Source organism: Terrapene carolina, unplaced genomic scaffold (genome assembly GCF_002925995.2).
Source record: "Terrapene carolina triunguis isolate 2854851 unplaced genomic scaffold, T_m_triunguis-2.0 Scaffold131, whole genome shotgun sequence".
In the NCBI taxonomy this organism is placed as follows: domain Eukaryota; kingdom Metazoa; phylum Chordata; order Testudines; family Emydidae; genus Terrapene; species Terrapene triunguis.
In genome coordinates, this window is record NW_020664482.1 from 11,380,417 (window position 1) to 11,397,589 (window position 17,173).

Genomic DNA, 17,173 nt, shown 5'->3' on the forward strand with positions numbered 1-17,173 from the left:
CAGGGCTTAGAGGGGAGAGCACCAGGGAAAACCCCAGAAGGGGTTACACCAGCTCTAAAGATTTTGCCTTGAAGTGCTGCAGAATTCTTAAAAAGACACAATCAATTTTGTGTGGGATGATTCAAACCAAAGCCAACCAGATCTGTTATTGGTAAATCCTCAGCTTGTAAAGAAGCTGCGCAGCTCCCCAAACAGTGGGTCAGATACCATCAATACACCACAGCCGCTCTGTGCTGCTACGGTGATGCAAAGCAGCTGTAAACCAGGATTAACCAGTCAATTAAGCACGATTATGGCTGCTTTGTGTTCGCAGCACCGCACACAGATACTGATGTGAATCAGTGAATCTGGGCCTCTGGGTTATCTTATCTTTCATTTAAGTTTGGTTTCCAACAACAGTGTACTGGTGCATACAATATGCCGTTATTTAAATGTGGAGACTATCAAATTGTGTGCAGCACAAGGGAGGAGATCTCGGTAAAGTTCCCTGCCTTGAGTTTTCACATTGATACTCCCTGTGGTGGTCTCTATCACCTGCCCATAGATCAGGCCACTGGGACCACCCCCAACCCCTGTGAATCCCTGGGGTTCAGTGGGAGGCAAAACCTATCCATATAACAGCTCTGTGCCACTGTGTCAGCTCTGGGTCTCTGGCAGCCCCTTCCCAGCTGATCCCTTTCTTGAAGTCTGGAGATGCTCAGATCTGGGAGTCTGATTTGGGTTCACACCCCACCACACATTCAACCTCTGCCACTCCCCAAAAACCTTTCCTCTTCGGTGACTCATTTCTACAACACAATGTAGATGGCTAGGCCGGTTTCCCCAGAGCTAGAAGCAAAGTCCCAGCACTTTACTGGTACCATCATTTCAAAAATGTACCCTCTCCACAGACAGAAGAGCAAAACCGTAGTAGTTTGACCTTATATATGTACACAAGTATATTTTATAAAGATATAGAGCCTGGTTTTTATTCATACAGGTCCATTTGTACTACCCTGGCAGTGTAAAAGGGCCTTAAAGTGGGTGTGAGTTACACTATACTTAATCCTGCTTTAAGTCCTCCTTTTCTTAGGATATGTCTACACAATACAGAGGCACAGGTGCAGCGCTGAAGCTACGCTGCTGCAGCATAGTAGTGTAGACACTTATTACAGTGATGGAAGGGTTTTTTCTGTCCCTGTTGTAAATCCACCTCTCCCAGGGTGGCAGTTAAGTCAATTCTTCCATTGACCTAGCTACATCTACGGTGGGGGTTAGATCAACCATAACTACGTTGGACAGGGCATGACATTTTTCACAGGCCTTAGAGTTTTACGCTGCCACCCATTGCCATAGTTTCTGTACGCTGCCAGCATGGCATAAAAGGAATTCAGGCCTTGTCTGCATTTAGAGTTATTCTGGAATAACTCTTCAGGAATAGCTATACTGCAATAACTCCATGCGAGGATACTCTTAGGCCTTGTCTACACTAGAAAAGTTTTGCTAGCATCATGATACCGGTATAGCAATAATAGCAACCCTCCCTTCCTCCCCAGTGTAGACTCAGTTTATATCAGCAAAAAAGTGCTTCTGTCGCCATAGTTTACCCCAGTTTCCCAAGAGACACAAACTATATTGGCAACAACACTGATGCCTGTATAAATGTGTCTACACTAGGGATTATACCGGCTCAGTTAGGTTGGTAAAAATCTACACCCATAACTGACATAGCTATGCCAGTATAAGTTTTAACTATAGACCAGGCCTACTATTTCGGAATAAGAATGCCTTTTTCTTTACTATCTCAATCCGCTTTGGAAGTGGATTACACTACACCAGAAAAGGCATTTATAGTCAAAAATAAGAATGTCCACACATGGCGTTATTATATACCTATTCGGCTTTAAATGCACACCCTACCTTATTCTGGATTCATTTTCATGTGTAGAAAGTCCTTTAGTGTAAATGAGAATCAGGCCCACAATACGCAAGAAACTGAATTGCAGGAAACTCTAGGGGGGGAAAGTTTTTTGGCCTTTCATGCTAATATTGTCTTGAGGTGGCAAGTTGCTGTACTAAAAAACCAGCTGCACTAATCAGAGGAGGAACAAAAAATCAATGCTTAGCAAATTCTGTGACACTACATTCTAACTCCGACACCACTTTATAAATGCGAGCAAGGACGGTGCCAATTAAACTGTCTCCTTCTCTCATCTATCTGATAAAAAAAAAAGCAACATTTGCAACTCTAACATGTTCTTTCCTGCTTGCTGTCAGTGTGACTACAATGCCCTAGATTTTTGTACTGCACAGAGGAATAGCTGGCGTGTGAGGGGAAAGGATGTGATGAAACACAACAGGGGCAGCACAGAGCTACAGGAAATCTTCTATTTGCTATCTCTGGAAACAGATAATCAACTAGCAATAAGCAGGAAGAAAATTCTTTTCTTCATCATTATAGACTAGCAAAAATATACAGATCCACTGGCCCTGATTGCTTTGCTCCCATTGTACAAACATGATTGAAAACAAAAAAAACTTGCTCATACAACCAGCCTCAGCACGTTAGGAAAAAAAACCCAATTCCCAGCAAGCAGTACTTATGCAAGCAGATCATCTTCTCCGATAAGTTATCTAACTCTGTAGTGATCTGGCTGGTTGTTTTATATGTCCTTTTTGCTTATATCCGGACAACTGTTTTTTCCACAGATGCTCACTCACCTCAGTAACATTCATAACCTTGATTGCTGCTAGTTGTCCTGTCTTAACGTGGCGGCCCTGTGAAAATAAATGACATGCGGTAGGTAAAACAGACATGTATGTAAACCATATGTACAGTATTCACCGACTCATAGAAAAGAAGGGCTGGAAGAGACCTCAAGAGGTCAGCTTGTCCATCCCCTCCCGTTGAGCCAGGATTAAGTATCTTTGCAAGCAAAATAATTCAATTGATCATCAATACAGTGATTTTGCATAGCAAGATTTTCTTGTTCAGTTGCATTAAGACAATGAAAATAACACCTGCATGATGCAAAACCATTAGGATGAAATTCAGTACTATACAAGGTAAAGAATAGAAAACTCCTGTTTTCAGTGTCCAACGTGGAATTAGTTTGTAGGTCTCAATACAGCTCCCAGGAAACAGGTGTCTCCAACCTGCAAACCAACATTTCTTGGTAATCTCAGCAGAGATGTCAAGGATTCAGTGAGCATAGAGCCCAAACGACCTTTTCGTCCCTCCACGTCAGGGCGGAGACATGTTGGTGAAACGAGTGTGGATGCTGGCACTGCTTCTTTCTGTGTTGTACCCTACACATGGATAAACAGAGGACTCCAGTTTCCAGAGCTGTCAATCTGGCAACTTTTCCACAGTCATCAAGGATTACCTTCAGACATCCCGCCCCCCGAAGGTTCTATATTGTGAAATAAACCTCTAGAACTCTCAGTGCTACTGCAGTTAACCGGGGGTCAGGTATCAACTTGAAAAGCTTGTGGAGGTTTTGCACTTATAGAATAATGCTCTCTGCTGATATGGGGGAACCCTTCTGAGTTTTGTAATGCACACTGAGACTGTCTAACTGTGCAGTGCTGCGACCTAGAAATTGAGACAAGCAACAGCCTTACTTTAAAATGCACCTTTTACACTTCTCTGTTCATCAGGATGGCTAGGCCACATTGCTTAGAAGAGGTATGCAATGGAAAGTACTGTATATTACCATGCTAACCAGCACTAATCTCGTAGTTGAAGATTGCATCAAATTACACGAGTCGACATCATATAGGTTAAATGTTCCAATTATGTTTCCCCTGGGCCAGACTTGCAGAAATAGCCTTCAGCTTTTTGAGTGCAATTTCTCTCCTGCAAATAATTGTCTGCAATTCTGTACCCACAATTAACTGCAGAGGGTAAACCCTACGAAATCAGGTATTCCAACATGAAATAGTATGATTTGTGGACACAATGATTTGCAGTTGCAATTTTACACTTGTAAAATTAGAAGCTGAGTTGATCCTTTAAAAAAAAAAAAACAATCAGGTCCTATATGTTCAAAATTCCATATGATACTTATTTTGGGGACTAAGCAATTTTGCATCAAGAAAAATGATTCTTTAATATCAGGCAGTATGTCACAGTCCTGTTTTCCTTTATAAAAGATAAACCATGCTGAATTTTTGTATATTTCTGAGTGCTCTCTTTTCACGGGCGCACTTGTGGGCCTGCAAAGCTTTTTCTCGTAACAAAGAAATCCTATAATTCTAGTTTAGCATGGAATTTAAGAGGAAGATAAATGAGACACACCCAAAACATGTGCATGACACACACATCAGTGTGTCTGACTAGAGATCCTCTAGTGATGAGTGCTACTCCAGACAGATGCCTGCCTTTGGTCACTATCCATTTCAGCTGACGTCAATCACGGTTAGTAAGCTTCCTTTTAGCAGCCACAGTTCCTTTGTTGGAGGCCATTGTTTGCAAATGTTTCCAGGCATTGAATGTCTTGGCAATACAGTGAGAGGACCTACAGTAATGCAGACATGCTGGCACCCCGATTTAACCCCACAGCCTGTCTGGAATTAAACATGCTGATAAATTCAGGTCTTTTGCCACTGTACCTAGCCGGCAGCTGACCTCTCTAGGTGACAACGGCTTTTAAGGCAGCTGTGTGCACTGCAAAAGGATGATACACGTTGTTTGCCTTTGAGAATTTATAAGGATTCTCATCGCTGCTGTCTCACAGCTAGATTGAGGATCGAGATGGGGGAAAGACAAGGGTTTCCTTTTGTTATAAGCACAGAGAGTTTAGTACCAAGATAGCGTTGCATGGGGTAAAGACAATTCAACAGAATAGCCAAGAAGGGGGGACTTGGTGTTTGACTTTGATTTCAGAACATCTGCTCAATTAACTTGTCCCTTTGTATAAAAAATAGCTGTTACTTTACAGCCAGAATTATCTCCACTCCATTCAAACCTGCTGTACTTGCTTACTTTTATCATTGTAAATCAGAAATGTCAAATCTGTCTCCATGTCAAGAAGAGAGGAGAAAAGCTCAGAGTAAATGAAGAATTTTAAGCCATTCCTGCAGATTCACTCTTGTTCCCATCTTCTCTGTGAGCTTTATCTTTTTTTTTTTTTTTTTTTTGCTTGGATTTGGGGGGATAATCTCAGCCCTCACAAAATTCTTAAGAAAAGGTTAACATAAACGCCATGGATCAATTACTTGGGTGGAATGCAATCATTTAAAATGCTGGAGGGCCAGAATAGAGAGAATGTTTTAGCGAGGTTGGAAACATCTTATGAAACAGTTTTTTAATATTGTCATGAGACGCTAACTGTAATGCTATTTGTGGTGAAATGTGGGGTTGTGGGTGTGATTTGTGGCATGCTTTCCAGAAATAAATAAGTAATGGGTCTACACCCTAAGTTCCTTTCATAGCATAGCCTATGTATATGCTAACCTCCTTAATAAGCCTGACATAGGACGGCATTACACATGTGACAAATACACACTTTCCACATAAGCCTATGCTACCCGCATCTAGATATGGACAAACAGGCCTTTCCCACCAAATATGCTGGAGCTACTACAAGGTGGGTGCATAACTGGTTGGAAAATCGTTCCCAGAGTGTAGTTATCAGTGGTTCACAGTCATGCTGGAAGGGAATAACGAGTGGGGTCCTGCAGGGATCGGTTCTGGGTCCGGTTCTGTTCAATATCTTCATCAATAATTTAGATAATGGCATACAGAGTACAATTATAAAGTTTGCGGATGATACCAAGCTGGGAGGGGTGGAAGTGCTTTGGAGAATAGGATTAAAATTCAAAATGATCTGGACAATCTGGAGAAATGGTCTGAAGTAAATAGGATGAAATTCAATAAAGGACAAATGCAAAGTACTCCACTTAGGAAGGAACAATCAGTTGCACATATGCAAAATGGGAAATGGCTGCCTAGTAAGGAGTACTGCGGAAAGGAATCTGGGGGGGGTCATAGTGGATCACAAGCTAAATATGAGTCAACAGTGTAACGCTGTTGCAAAAAAAGCAAACATCATTCTGGGATGTATTAGCAGGAGTGTTGTAAGCAAGACACAAGAAGTAATTCTTCCGCTCTACTCCGTGCTGATTAGGCCTCAACTGGAGTATTGTGTCCAGTTCTGGGTGCCACATTTCAGGAAAGATGTGGACAAATTGGAGAAAGTTCAGAGAAGAGCAACAAAAATGATTAAAGGTCTAGAAAACATGAGCTATGAGGGAAGATTGAAAAAACTGGATTTGTTTAGTCTTCAGAAGAGAAGACTGAGAGGGGACATGATAACAGTTTTCAAGTACATAAAAGGTTGTTACAAGGAGAAGGGAGAAAAATTGTTCTTCTTAACCTCTGAGGATAGGACAAGAAGCAATGGGCTTAAACTGCAGCAAGGGCGGTTTAGGGTGGACATTAGGAAAAATATCCTAACTGTCAGACTGGTTAAGCACTAGAATAAATTGCCTAGAGAGGTGGTGGAATCTCCATCTTTGGGGATTTTTAAGAGCAGGTTGGATAAACACCTGTCAGGGATGGTCTAGATAGTACTTAGTCCTGCCTTGAGTGCAGGGGACTGGACTAGATGATCTCTCAAGGTCCCTTCCAGTTCTATGATTCTATGACTAAAGAGACAACATGACAGTCATGACACACGCCACAGTAGCTCTCACACACAGCCTCAGTCATGGGAGACAAAGGGAACGGCAGAGAGGACACTGGACTTCTCCCAGATTTTATTCTAAACATCCAACAAGAATGTTAACATCCATTTGGACACTTACCAGAGAGGGGCCCAAGGGAACTCTTTTCAATGCCTTATCCAATGAATAACAGTCCCCAGGCTGTCAGCACTGGCTGCAAGCCAGAGTCCCAGCCTGAGACTTGAACCCAGAACCTCTCAACTATAAGGTGAGCATGCTACCACAGGGGTGGCTCTTTAAAAATGTTTTAGGCAACTCTAATTAACCCTGGTTAAATTCCTGCATGTAGATTTTCACAGACTGTTAACATAATGCTTGTGCAGTTTAGCAGTGAGGCTTACCAGAGGTTGCATGCTAAAGCTGTTTTGATGTATACAAAAGGCTACTGGCCTTTCTGGCAGAACGGCAGTGATAATACAAGTAAAATCACTGCTCCCTTAGCTTGTCAGCTGCGGCAAATTTCTTTTCCTGGCAAGCGTTACAAGTGGTTTTAAACATCTTCAGCCCCACCCTGAAGTTCTCACTCAAGCCACCTTCCTGAGTAAAGACCAAGTAAAGACTCTGTGTGTGTGTGTGTGTGTGTGTGTTGTTTATCAATAACTTTCAGAGGTTATGCACAGTTCATGGGAACTCTTGTGCACTAATACTTCTCTAGCAGCCGCAAGGGTCTGTTTCGGTAAGCTTGGCAAAACTGGTATCTGTTTTCTAAGAGGTGTTGCTTTTGTTTTTTTGCTTAAAGCCACCCACTGTTGTTTTGACCGTTTCATTGCTGAGTAATATCAGCCACTGTGTTTATGCTGTGGGACATCTTAACAAGCCAGTCATTTAGAGTCAAATTCTGGCCACTTCACTGACATGAGTAGTCCCACAGTGAGAAAGAGAAGCGGAATTAGGCCCCTAAAAAAGGAAATTGCTTTGAAAACACCTTCCAACAGCAGGAAAGGGTTAAAGGGCTTCCTCACCCCACCCCGCAAATGACAGATGCTAAAAAGCTGTTCATTTCTAAAGCTGTTTTTCTGCAGAGTGCTCAAAGGGAGCTAGAGGCTTTTGGGTGGCAGCGTCCTGTGTTAGGCTAGTCTATTATCTCACACTTCGGGCTCAGCAGAATTGGGCTGACGGTGTTTGTGAGGGAGTGACTCCATGTAGTTAATAAGAGGTTTGTTTAAGTTTCAGTCTTCATCTATGAGCTCAGTTTGTCAGTCTATGATGACAGTTGAGAGGATAGCCAAATTATCCAGCAGCTCCCCCCTCCTCCCCTGTGAGAGTCACTCAGGTTTTCACCTCGAATGCTACATTAAATAATAGCAAACTCAGCAATAGCCCGACCATCTAGCGGTGCTCAAACATGATGACTTTTCTAGTAAAGATCTCTCCAACATTTTCATGCATCAGGGGCTTAAAGCAATTCTCCCATTGACTTGAACAGGCTTTGGATCAGGCCTCAAATAGCAAAATTCTTCTGTAATATATTTCCAAAGAAAGCTTTGTTGCACTTTCCTATTTAACTAGTCACTGTAATAATAGTTTGCAAAACTGAAGTCGGTTTACACGTTCCCCTAAATCTACTTATCGCTGATCACGGCTACATTTGTGTAGGCTACTCTACGCCAGAAATCTGGTTTTTGTGTGCTCCAGCTGGGTATTCACACAGCAGGGCAGAGAATGGGAATAGATTAGTCCATGTATTTATCTTCTCAATTAATTTAGCTAGAGGAGCCCTTAATCTGCGTCCCCTAGTGAGTGTCAGACACATTGTACATGCATATGGAGAACGTCAGTAGTTAGTGGTCAGGCTATGAGCTAGACAAGGGGCTTTGCAGCAATTTCATGGATTGACAGTGAGATTCATTTGGTTAGAACAATTACTGCAAATGCTGCTCCATATCAGAAGCAAGCCATGGTTTTCCTATGTGGACCAGGCAGCAATTACAAGTGGAGGTCCCGATTCTCAATTACATTCGAGCTGCGCTTGCAGGGCAGGGATGGACGCTCACAGCCGCCTGGCCCCAGCAGAAGTCCTGATCTAACTTATGCTGGTAGAGTATGGCCCCTTATGCCAGTGCATCAGACACAGCGGAGCTCAGCTTTGGCACACGCAATCCCAACATGCCCCTTTACACACCCGGTGCCGGGGGGAGGAAGGGGAAGTGCAGCTGGTGCAGAAGGTGGCAATTCTGCTCCTCCAGCTCTACACAAATGGAGAGTCCCTCTGCACATGGGCATCTCCACCTGGTTTGGAACAGAGAATCTGAGCCAAGGGCTCTAGGTTGCAAGTGTCTCATGACGGATTCTGGCTTGCACCTCCTCTTTCCCTCTCACTGATGATTTACTTTGGCCCACGTCAGCCCCTTGTAGCGCCCATCCCACGTGTCTTTCTTGGCACCAAGCGCTCATTTGCTTCCCCTTGTTTCTGGGCCCATCCGCTCCATCTGTCCCAGCTAAACTGAGGCAAGAGGAACCTGTGAAAGGCAGAGCAACATCTGCCTCACTGTTACACTGCTGAACTTTTACCATACCCTTGGGTCATACACCAACTGTATGGGGGGAGGGATAGCTCAGGGGCTAGAGCATTGGCCTGCTAAACCCAGGGCTGTGAGTTCAAACCTTGCAGGGGCCACTTAGGGATCTAGGGCAAAATCAGTACTTGGTCCTGCTAGTGAAAGCAGGGGGCTGGACTTGATGACCTTTCAGGGTCCCTTCCAGCTCTATGAGATAGGTATATCTCCATATATTTATTTTAAAACTTTGACCTGACGTGGCATTTCCAAGGACAGTGACTGGTCCTAGTATAAGGGAGCCCACAGCACAGTAAAGGAAACAGGCAGCCACCCACTCACTCCTCATAAGTGCAAGGTGAAGGCAAAGCTGCTCAACTGCAGGCTGTTATTGCTGGTGAACTTAAACAAGTAGGGTTCCCTCTTCAAAACCCACATCTGAACTTCGAAGCTTGTGCCCGTCTCTAGTTAATGTGTGTGTGTGGCCCCGGGGCTCCCGGCAAATGTCCAACACAGCCTTATGTGTCCTACAGACTGGGACCCACCCCTCTCCTTCTAGCCTGGTAGCTGCCGGAAAGCATGTGAGAGAGTGTGTGCTCTACTGGAATAGGGCACAGGCCCCCAGTCGGAGACCCCTGGCCTAGTCCAGGCTCTGCAAGTGACCTTGGGCAAGTCATTTCACTCCTCTGTTTCCTCTGTGTATTTTCGGTATTGAGATGGGAAGTTCTTTGGGACTGATTGTTTGGGTGCCCCGATCGCCGCGGGGGTCTCTAGGTACTACAAGTGAACAGCAATAGTGCACAGTGTGTGTATTGGGGGGCTGCCGGGTCAAGCCAATGAGCTGCGTCCCACTGACCAGTTTTGCTTTCCCAGGCAGGAAGTTCAGCCTTCCCTGCTTTTGGCTGGTACCGGAGAAGGGGAGGCTGAGGGACAGCCCGCTACAGCGCGCCTTAAGCCTCACTGCTGTGGGGGGGAAAAAGGGAACTGTTTAAATGGGACAGGAATAATTGCCGAGAAACAAGTTGTTAGGAGTTTATAGCTAGCTTTTGTTAGTTAATGGTCTGAGGCAGAGCTCAGGGTGGTTAATGCACTAAAAACAAGCATTGAATTGCAGTTATGAACAATTTCTCCCAGGATTACACCATTATAAACCATAACAAATGATTTACAACAGCAGTTGTGACAGCCGGGGTGGAAAAAATCCATCACTCTTCGGCAGTTAATTACCAGACTTCCCTCCCCACCCCACCCATAAGGAATTCAGGACACTCCTTGATGGGTTTGTAATTCTGATTATGGCCCAGTCCTTTTGTTTTAATCATGCCATTGGAGGTATTGGTGCGGAAAGCCCACTTGGGCTGACGCTATAAACTCTCTGTGGCAGCTCTCTCACAGCCTTGCCTGTTTGTCATATGTTGATTACGTCAATCAAACTGCAGGTTCCCCTGAGGAATTTTTCCATCCTTTGAGGTGGCAGGAGTCCCTCAGGCCTGTGAGCACAGGCTTTCTTAGATTCATAGAACTGGAAGGGACCTTGAGAGGTCATCTAGTCCAGTCCCCTGCATTCAAGGCAGGACGAAGTACTATCTAGACCATCCCTGACAGGTGTTTGTCCAACCTGCTCTTAAAAATCCCCAATGATAGAGATTCCACCACCTCCCTAGGCAATTTATTCCAGTGCTTAACCAGCTTTATTCCACTTCAGTTCTGGGATGCCCCTCAGTTCTATTTGTCATCTGCAAAGCTTCTTCCTTCTAGTGACTGCTTTCATGCCAAGAGGGCAAGATACGCGGCAATCTGCAAAGCCACCGGCCGCCTGGATGCTACCCAGTGCCAGGCAGTGCTGAGGAGCCGTACAGTAGCCCAGTTAGAAGCCTCAACCTGTAAACACACCACATTCCCTCAGGCACCTAATCTCTATTATACTCCAAAAAGTTCTAACTCTCGCTCAAAATCCACAGCAAGCACAGTGCTACTGCTGGGGCACCAGGGCAACTGATGGCTGGATAAAATCTTTCTCCTTCCCCGCTCACCATAAACATCCGCCTTCAATGGTAACTAGGGAGCTGCCTCTGTCATTTACCATGGCTATATCCAACAATGAGAGTGGAAAGCAATGATGATAATGTGAGAAAATTTCCTTCTTACACCTCAGCAAATGTAACAATCTTCCTAGCTCTCAACTGACCTAACCTTAGAAACTCTGGGCTAAAAGGCTTAACTGGAGTGAACTGGCATTGCTCCACTGACTTAAATGGAGCAACACCATTTACACCAGCTATGGATCTGGCTGCAGGAATCTTTCCCCAGATAGGGGTGTTAGCTACAACCACGTCAGGAAAACCATATACATGTGACTCTACAGAGTAAGATCATCCCTGCCCACCAACTCCAGTGAACAACATGCTAATTAATGCACGGCAAATAATCAAAAATGTTCTTTATGGTCCCTAATGTTATTCTTATATGGTTAATCACAAACGACCTTGTGAATATATATGTGCCACACAGTATACAGTCAGCTATTTATTAGCCTTTAAATGGGAAATATAGGTAAGAATATATAGTTGAACAACTGCATATTACACTAGAGAACAGCAAGATGTAAAACATCAATGGTAATCTAACAATCTTGCATGTTGATACATAAAGCGTCAGTCAGAGATTAATTATTGATATCCAACATACTGTATTAAAACACAGCAGTTATATTAATATGATGAATTAGAGAGGTGAAATATTAATAACAAAATCGAAAACCACCCAAAAATCAAAATTTGTCACATTTCATTCCAAACTTGAAAATGGATAATTTTGCTAAGGTTAGCAAATTTATACAGCAAAAACAATGTCGATATCTAGTGAAAAATGAGCTCCTTTTAAAGCAAACATTGGCTTATTTCTAAATAGAAATTAGCTTCCCTCATCCCCCAAATCTTGGTGGCTTTTTACTCCAAATATATAAAAAATTCTGCATGCACCTGAAGTGAAAATATCCATTTTATCAAAATTTGAGGGGGATATGAAATAGGCAAAAAACAAAATTTGTGCATTTCTCCCAGATCTACTGAGTATTTAAGCAAAAAAAATTCTGTAACTCCCATCAGCCACACTCATAACATTCATGCACAGGAGGTTAAGTTATGAGACTTTCCCATCCCTATAATAAAGTAGTGTTATGAGCTGGGTAAAACCTTGTTATGGGCTGTGTTAAAACCTTGTTCAAACGGATGTGTGAATACATCCTTCACTCAACATAGTTGTAAGAGACAGTTAAGGGCCACACTTAAAACAAGTTAGTCTCTAAGGTGCCACAAGGACGCCTCGTTATTTTTGCTGATACAAACTAACATGGCTACCACTCTGAAGGCCTCTTAGGGTATGTCTACACTGGCCTGTGTCAGCTGACTTGGGATCATGGGGCTTAAGTTTTGGGGCTGTAAAACTGCGGTGTAGACGTTTGGGCTTGGGCTGGAGCCTGGGCTCTGGGACCCTCCCCCATGCAGGGTCCCGTAGCTCGGGTTCCAGCCCAAGCCCAAATGTCTACACCGCGATTTTACAGCCCCACAGCTCAAGTCCCACGAGCCCGAATCTGCTGACATGGGCTAGCTGTGGGTGTTGCAGTGTTACAGTGTTACACCCTGTTAATTGCAGTGTAACACTGTAACACTGCAACACCCTGCCCAGAAACGAGCACCATGTGGGCAGGGGGTTCCATTAGGTATTGTGACCAGGTGTGTGTGCATATTGTGACGGGGCAAGGCCAGATGGCTATAGTAAAGTAGTGAGGAACGGGTATGTTAGCCCCAGGCTAAACAAATCCCTGGTACCATGGTAACCAAATGGTAGTTGCTCCAGGTTACTCAAGACATCTGGGGCCAATTAAGATCCTTCTAGAAAGCATTGGAGATAGCTAGGTTGATTGGGACACCTGAAGCCAATCTAGGGCTGGCTGGAACTAATTAAAAGTCTCCCAGTTAGTCAGTGAGGCGTGCATGTCCGGAGCTGTAGGAGGAAGCTGTGCTGTTGGAGGAAGTAAGCAGTACAAAATCCATATCAGGCGCAAGGAAGGAGACTCTGAGGTAACGGTGAAGGAGATATTGAGGGGGGGCTACTGTGGGGAAGTAGCCCAGGGAATTGTATATGTCCTATTTCCAAAAAGTCATCTACCATAGCTGCTACTATTAGGGTCCTGGGGCTGGAGCCTGGAGTAGAGGGTGGGCCCGGGCTTCCCCCTCCCCATCCCGATTAATCACTGAGACTGTGCGAGGGAGGGTTGCTTCTCCTCACCTCCTTTGCTGGTTTATGATGAAAATGGCCCAGTAAGCTGTGACCCTTGCCTCTAGAGAGAGGAGGGTCACAGTGAGCCTCTGAGGCTAGAGAAATCTGCCAGGAAACGTTGGACCCACGGAAACAAGGACAGAGCTTTGTCACAGTACACAAGGGTGTGTGAGAGAACACATAGAAATGGAGAAGACCAGACAGAACAGAGAAACAAAGGCAAAAAGCAAAGAAGCCACGCTGTACCCTGTGAGCACAGTGTGACCCAGGGAAAGCTAGAGAGAAAGCTTTGGGGTCTGCTGCCTAAAGGGGCTTAAAGCTGCAAACTAAGAAACTGCTGCTTTTGTTCTCGGTTCCTTCTGCATCCAGCGACACAGGACTTTGTACATCCATGTAAACAAACAAGAGTGCATCAAGAATACCAGAATCCATCAATTTCTACTTCCAACTGGAACATTCCCCGGGCTCCAAAATCGGACTAGCTGCTTGGGTCGAAAAGGGGCAACAGTAGCAGTACGTTAGTCAAGAGGAGAGATTAGAGTATGTATCTTTTTCCATTAGTTAGAATGCAATAAAAATCCTGGGGTGTGCATGTCACCTTTTCAAAGCAAATGACTAGAACGAACAGATGTGGGAGGCAATAGACAATTTTATGCCCATATTGCAATTGATTATACCATGATCCACATGAACTGTAAAAACCAAGAGGCACTCAGCTACCAGAAGTAGCTTTTGTGTTCAGCTTTTTTTTTTTTTTTTACCCTTACAGTTCCTATTTCCTCCCATTGTACCAGTGGAAATGCAAAGTGTATGCTTTGCTTAAGGTTCATCTGGTTTGACTGCAGGCCAGTGGGAAAATCAAACCAGACAAAAAGAATGAACTTAAGCCTTTTCACAAACACAGATTTGAATATCCACGTTTTTGCACTATAAACACCAGATCATTGTCCCCGTGCAAAATGTGAATGCAAAATATGAATTTGACTTTGAGCTCCCTTCCCGCTCTACATTTCTATGATTCTATGAAACAGCTAGGGTTCAGGACAAAGAAAATACTTCTTTTTAGGCTTTAGGAGTGTCAGTGTTGGCTTCTCTTTGCTCCCATCGGGGTCAATGGGATTTGTACCATTAACTTCAATGGAAGTAGAATTAGGCCAAACACTGTACACGTTTGAAAATCCCACCCTGGACATACAATGAAGGAAGGTGTTTTACTTTGAAGCCTGGGCACAAGTAGCCATTATTGCTAACATTTTAAAAAAATGTACTCATTGATTATGCTTGAAAAGTCAATGCAAAATGAGGTAGCTAGCAATGATGGCTACTGATACAATTTTAGTTCAACCCACTGCTGCCCAAGTGGCTGTTATGGGGCATTTAGAAAGTGCCCTTTTGCCCTCCCCTGTGGCTACCTAACTATGCAGTGAAATGCCGCTAGGTCCTGATGCTCTTTGGAGCCCCCTACTGGAATGTCAACTACACGGCCGCTGTGCTAGCACAACCATGAAAGGCAAGTAGAATTAGGACAAAGGTCATTTTATTTTTACTCCCATTTCAGGTTCTCACGTTTTGGACTGGAGTAACGTTCCACTGGCAGAACTCCTACAGATGCCATCAACCAACGTGTATAATGATGAATGGAAAAAAAAAATTGGGGTGCTCTTCTCAAGGCTCATTTGAACAAGCTGTAGCCCTTTGTGGAAAATGGAGGGAAACAGTAAGCGGCAGCACATTCGACTACATACAGTTAATGAGCTAGTCTGCTAGGCGCCCTTGTGGTCTATATGGAGCGCAGAGACCTCGGGGCACACGTATAGGGCAGCACAGGTGCAGCTCTGCTCACTGACGGCCAGATTCAAGTCCACTGAAGTCAGTGGAAAGGCTCACGCTGACTTTAATGAAGTTGGCTCAGGCTTTGAGTGATTTACATCCAAGCGTCCTGAAGGAAATCCAAAGGAAGTCTTCCTAATTGTTTAACCAGAAAGACTAAGGCTTCTCTGAAACACTGGCTGTCCCCAATTCAGAAAAACACACAGGTGTTTAACATGTGCCTAAGTGCCATTACTTCAAGGGGATATAAGCACGTGCTTAAAACAAAGCAAGTATTCAAGCAGTCTTCCTGAACGGGAGCCATTATTAGGATCGAGAGAGAAAAGAGGTTCCACGCCTAGGTATAGACAGACACAGAGCAGAGTCAGAGTGAGCAGAAGGAGACACGTGAAAAGGCAGGCTGTTCAATTATTCCCTTTCCTCACATTTTATTTATTGGGACATAAAACCTGATTTCTTTAGGCTTACATTTCAGTATTTACATAAATAACGGTTTAAACAGTCTTCCCATTCATCTTGGGTTTAAACATTTGTCACACCTCTTAACATCTGTTGAAACACATCGTAGGGTTTCCAACCTCAGAAACGCAATTATATAAGGATACTGCTATCTTTCCATGCCAAAAAACGGTGATTTCACAAACACAGGAGGCTTTATTTGCCTCAAAGATTTTCTGACTCTGTGGGTGCCTGCTGGCAGAAGGTCTGCAGGCTTCCATGAGTCAGCAGCAGCGCTGGAATTTAACTGCCAGAAAGAACTGGGTGGGAAGGAATAGGGGGGCCACTTTCATTTCGTCTGACCAGGGTTCACTCTCAAACTACAAGGGCTCAGACCTCAAAGGCCCTGGCATACGGCCAAAGCTGTTCAGCACCTGTGGAATCCGATGGTGATTTATGAAACCAAAGTTCTGTGGCACCGAGAAAATATTCATACTAAAAAATAAACAGTTGAGGAAAAACTCAGGCTTTGGAAGTTTCTCTTCTCATTTTACAGGATGAGGCCTGTACAGAGAGACTTAAAGTAGGGTGAGGTAGAAAAGTATGTCTCCACGCCAATGAATTTTCTTCCCTGACCTTAGCAGTCTGTATCCAGCTTCAGAAACATAATGGACTAACTAATGCGTACATGCATCACAATGCTCTTCTAGATTAAATCAGAACGGTTTAACTGTGCGTCATAGGCCCTGTACTACTGACAGGAAATGAAGATTTTCCTTTAGCTCAGAGGAAGGGGCCTGGTCTTTTGGAGCAGAAGAATCTGAGTTTTAGGTCAACCTTCACCACAAAGCTCTGAGTTGCGCAGATCAGTGACAACAATGAAGTTAAAAAATACATCTGTGAATAATGTTGCCTTCCCTCATGCTAATAAAACCTTTTGTACAATCAGACACACAAATGTACTCTGTGTGTATGTGTGCACGCGCACGCACTCAGGCATGCTTCCTCTCAAGTAATTTTGCCATTAACTTTTCTAAGAGCATGATCAGGTCTCTGGTTCTTGTGCGTTTTGTAAATTGTTATTTATTTGAATTTTCTGTTGTATACAATGCAGAATGCACAAGGGACAATCACAGGTTAAAATCATGTCATGTTTTTTTTAGAAATATCCTTATCTATATAACTAATAGGACTGATATTTCAGAAGAGTCTAATGGTATGCATACACTGCAATGTAAGCCCAGGTTATTAGAACTAGAGTTAGCAGACCCTGGGTTTATTAACATTTGTAACCCCAGGTTAGGAACTGTTGTTCCAATCTAGGGCTCCAGCCTCTACACTGCATTATGCAGGCCCAAGTCCAACCACCCATATCCCAAACTGCCTAGTGCCCTCCCAAAATATGGCTGCTCTAGCTCTTT

At 43.9% G+C, this 17,173-nt stretch overlaps 1 protein-coding gene across 1 annotated transcript in view; it reads right to left on the reverse strand.

The window, feature by feature from the left end:
* NRK (Nik related kinase) overlaps positions 1–17,173 on the reverse strand; it is a 122,797-nt gene that overhangs the window by 75,613 nt on the left and 30,011 nt on the right. Inside the window, exon 3 of the mRNA XM_026652996.2 lies at positions 2,701–2,757. Coding sequence (XP_026508781.1) covers positions 2,701–2,757 — 57 coding nt within the window. The remainder of the gene's footprint in view (positions 1–2,700; positions 2,758–17,173) is intronic.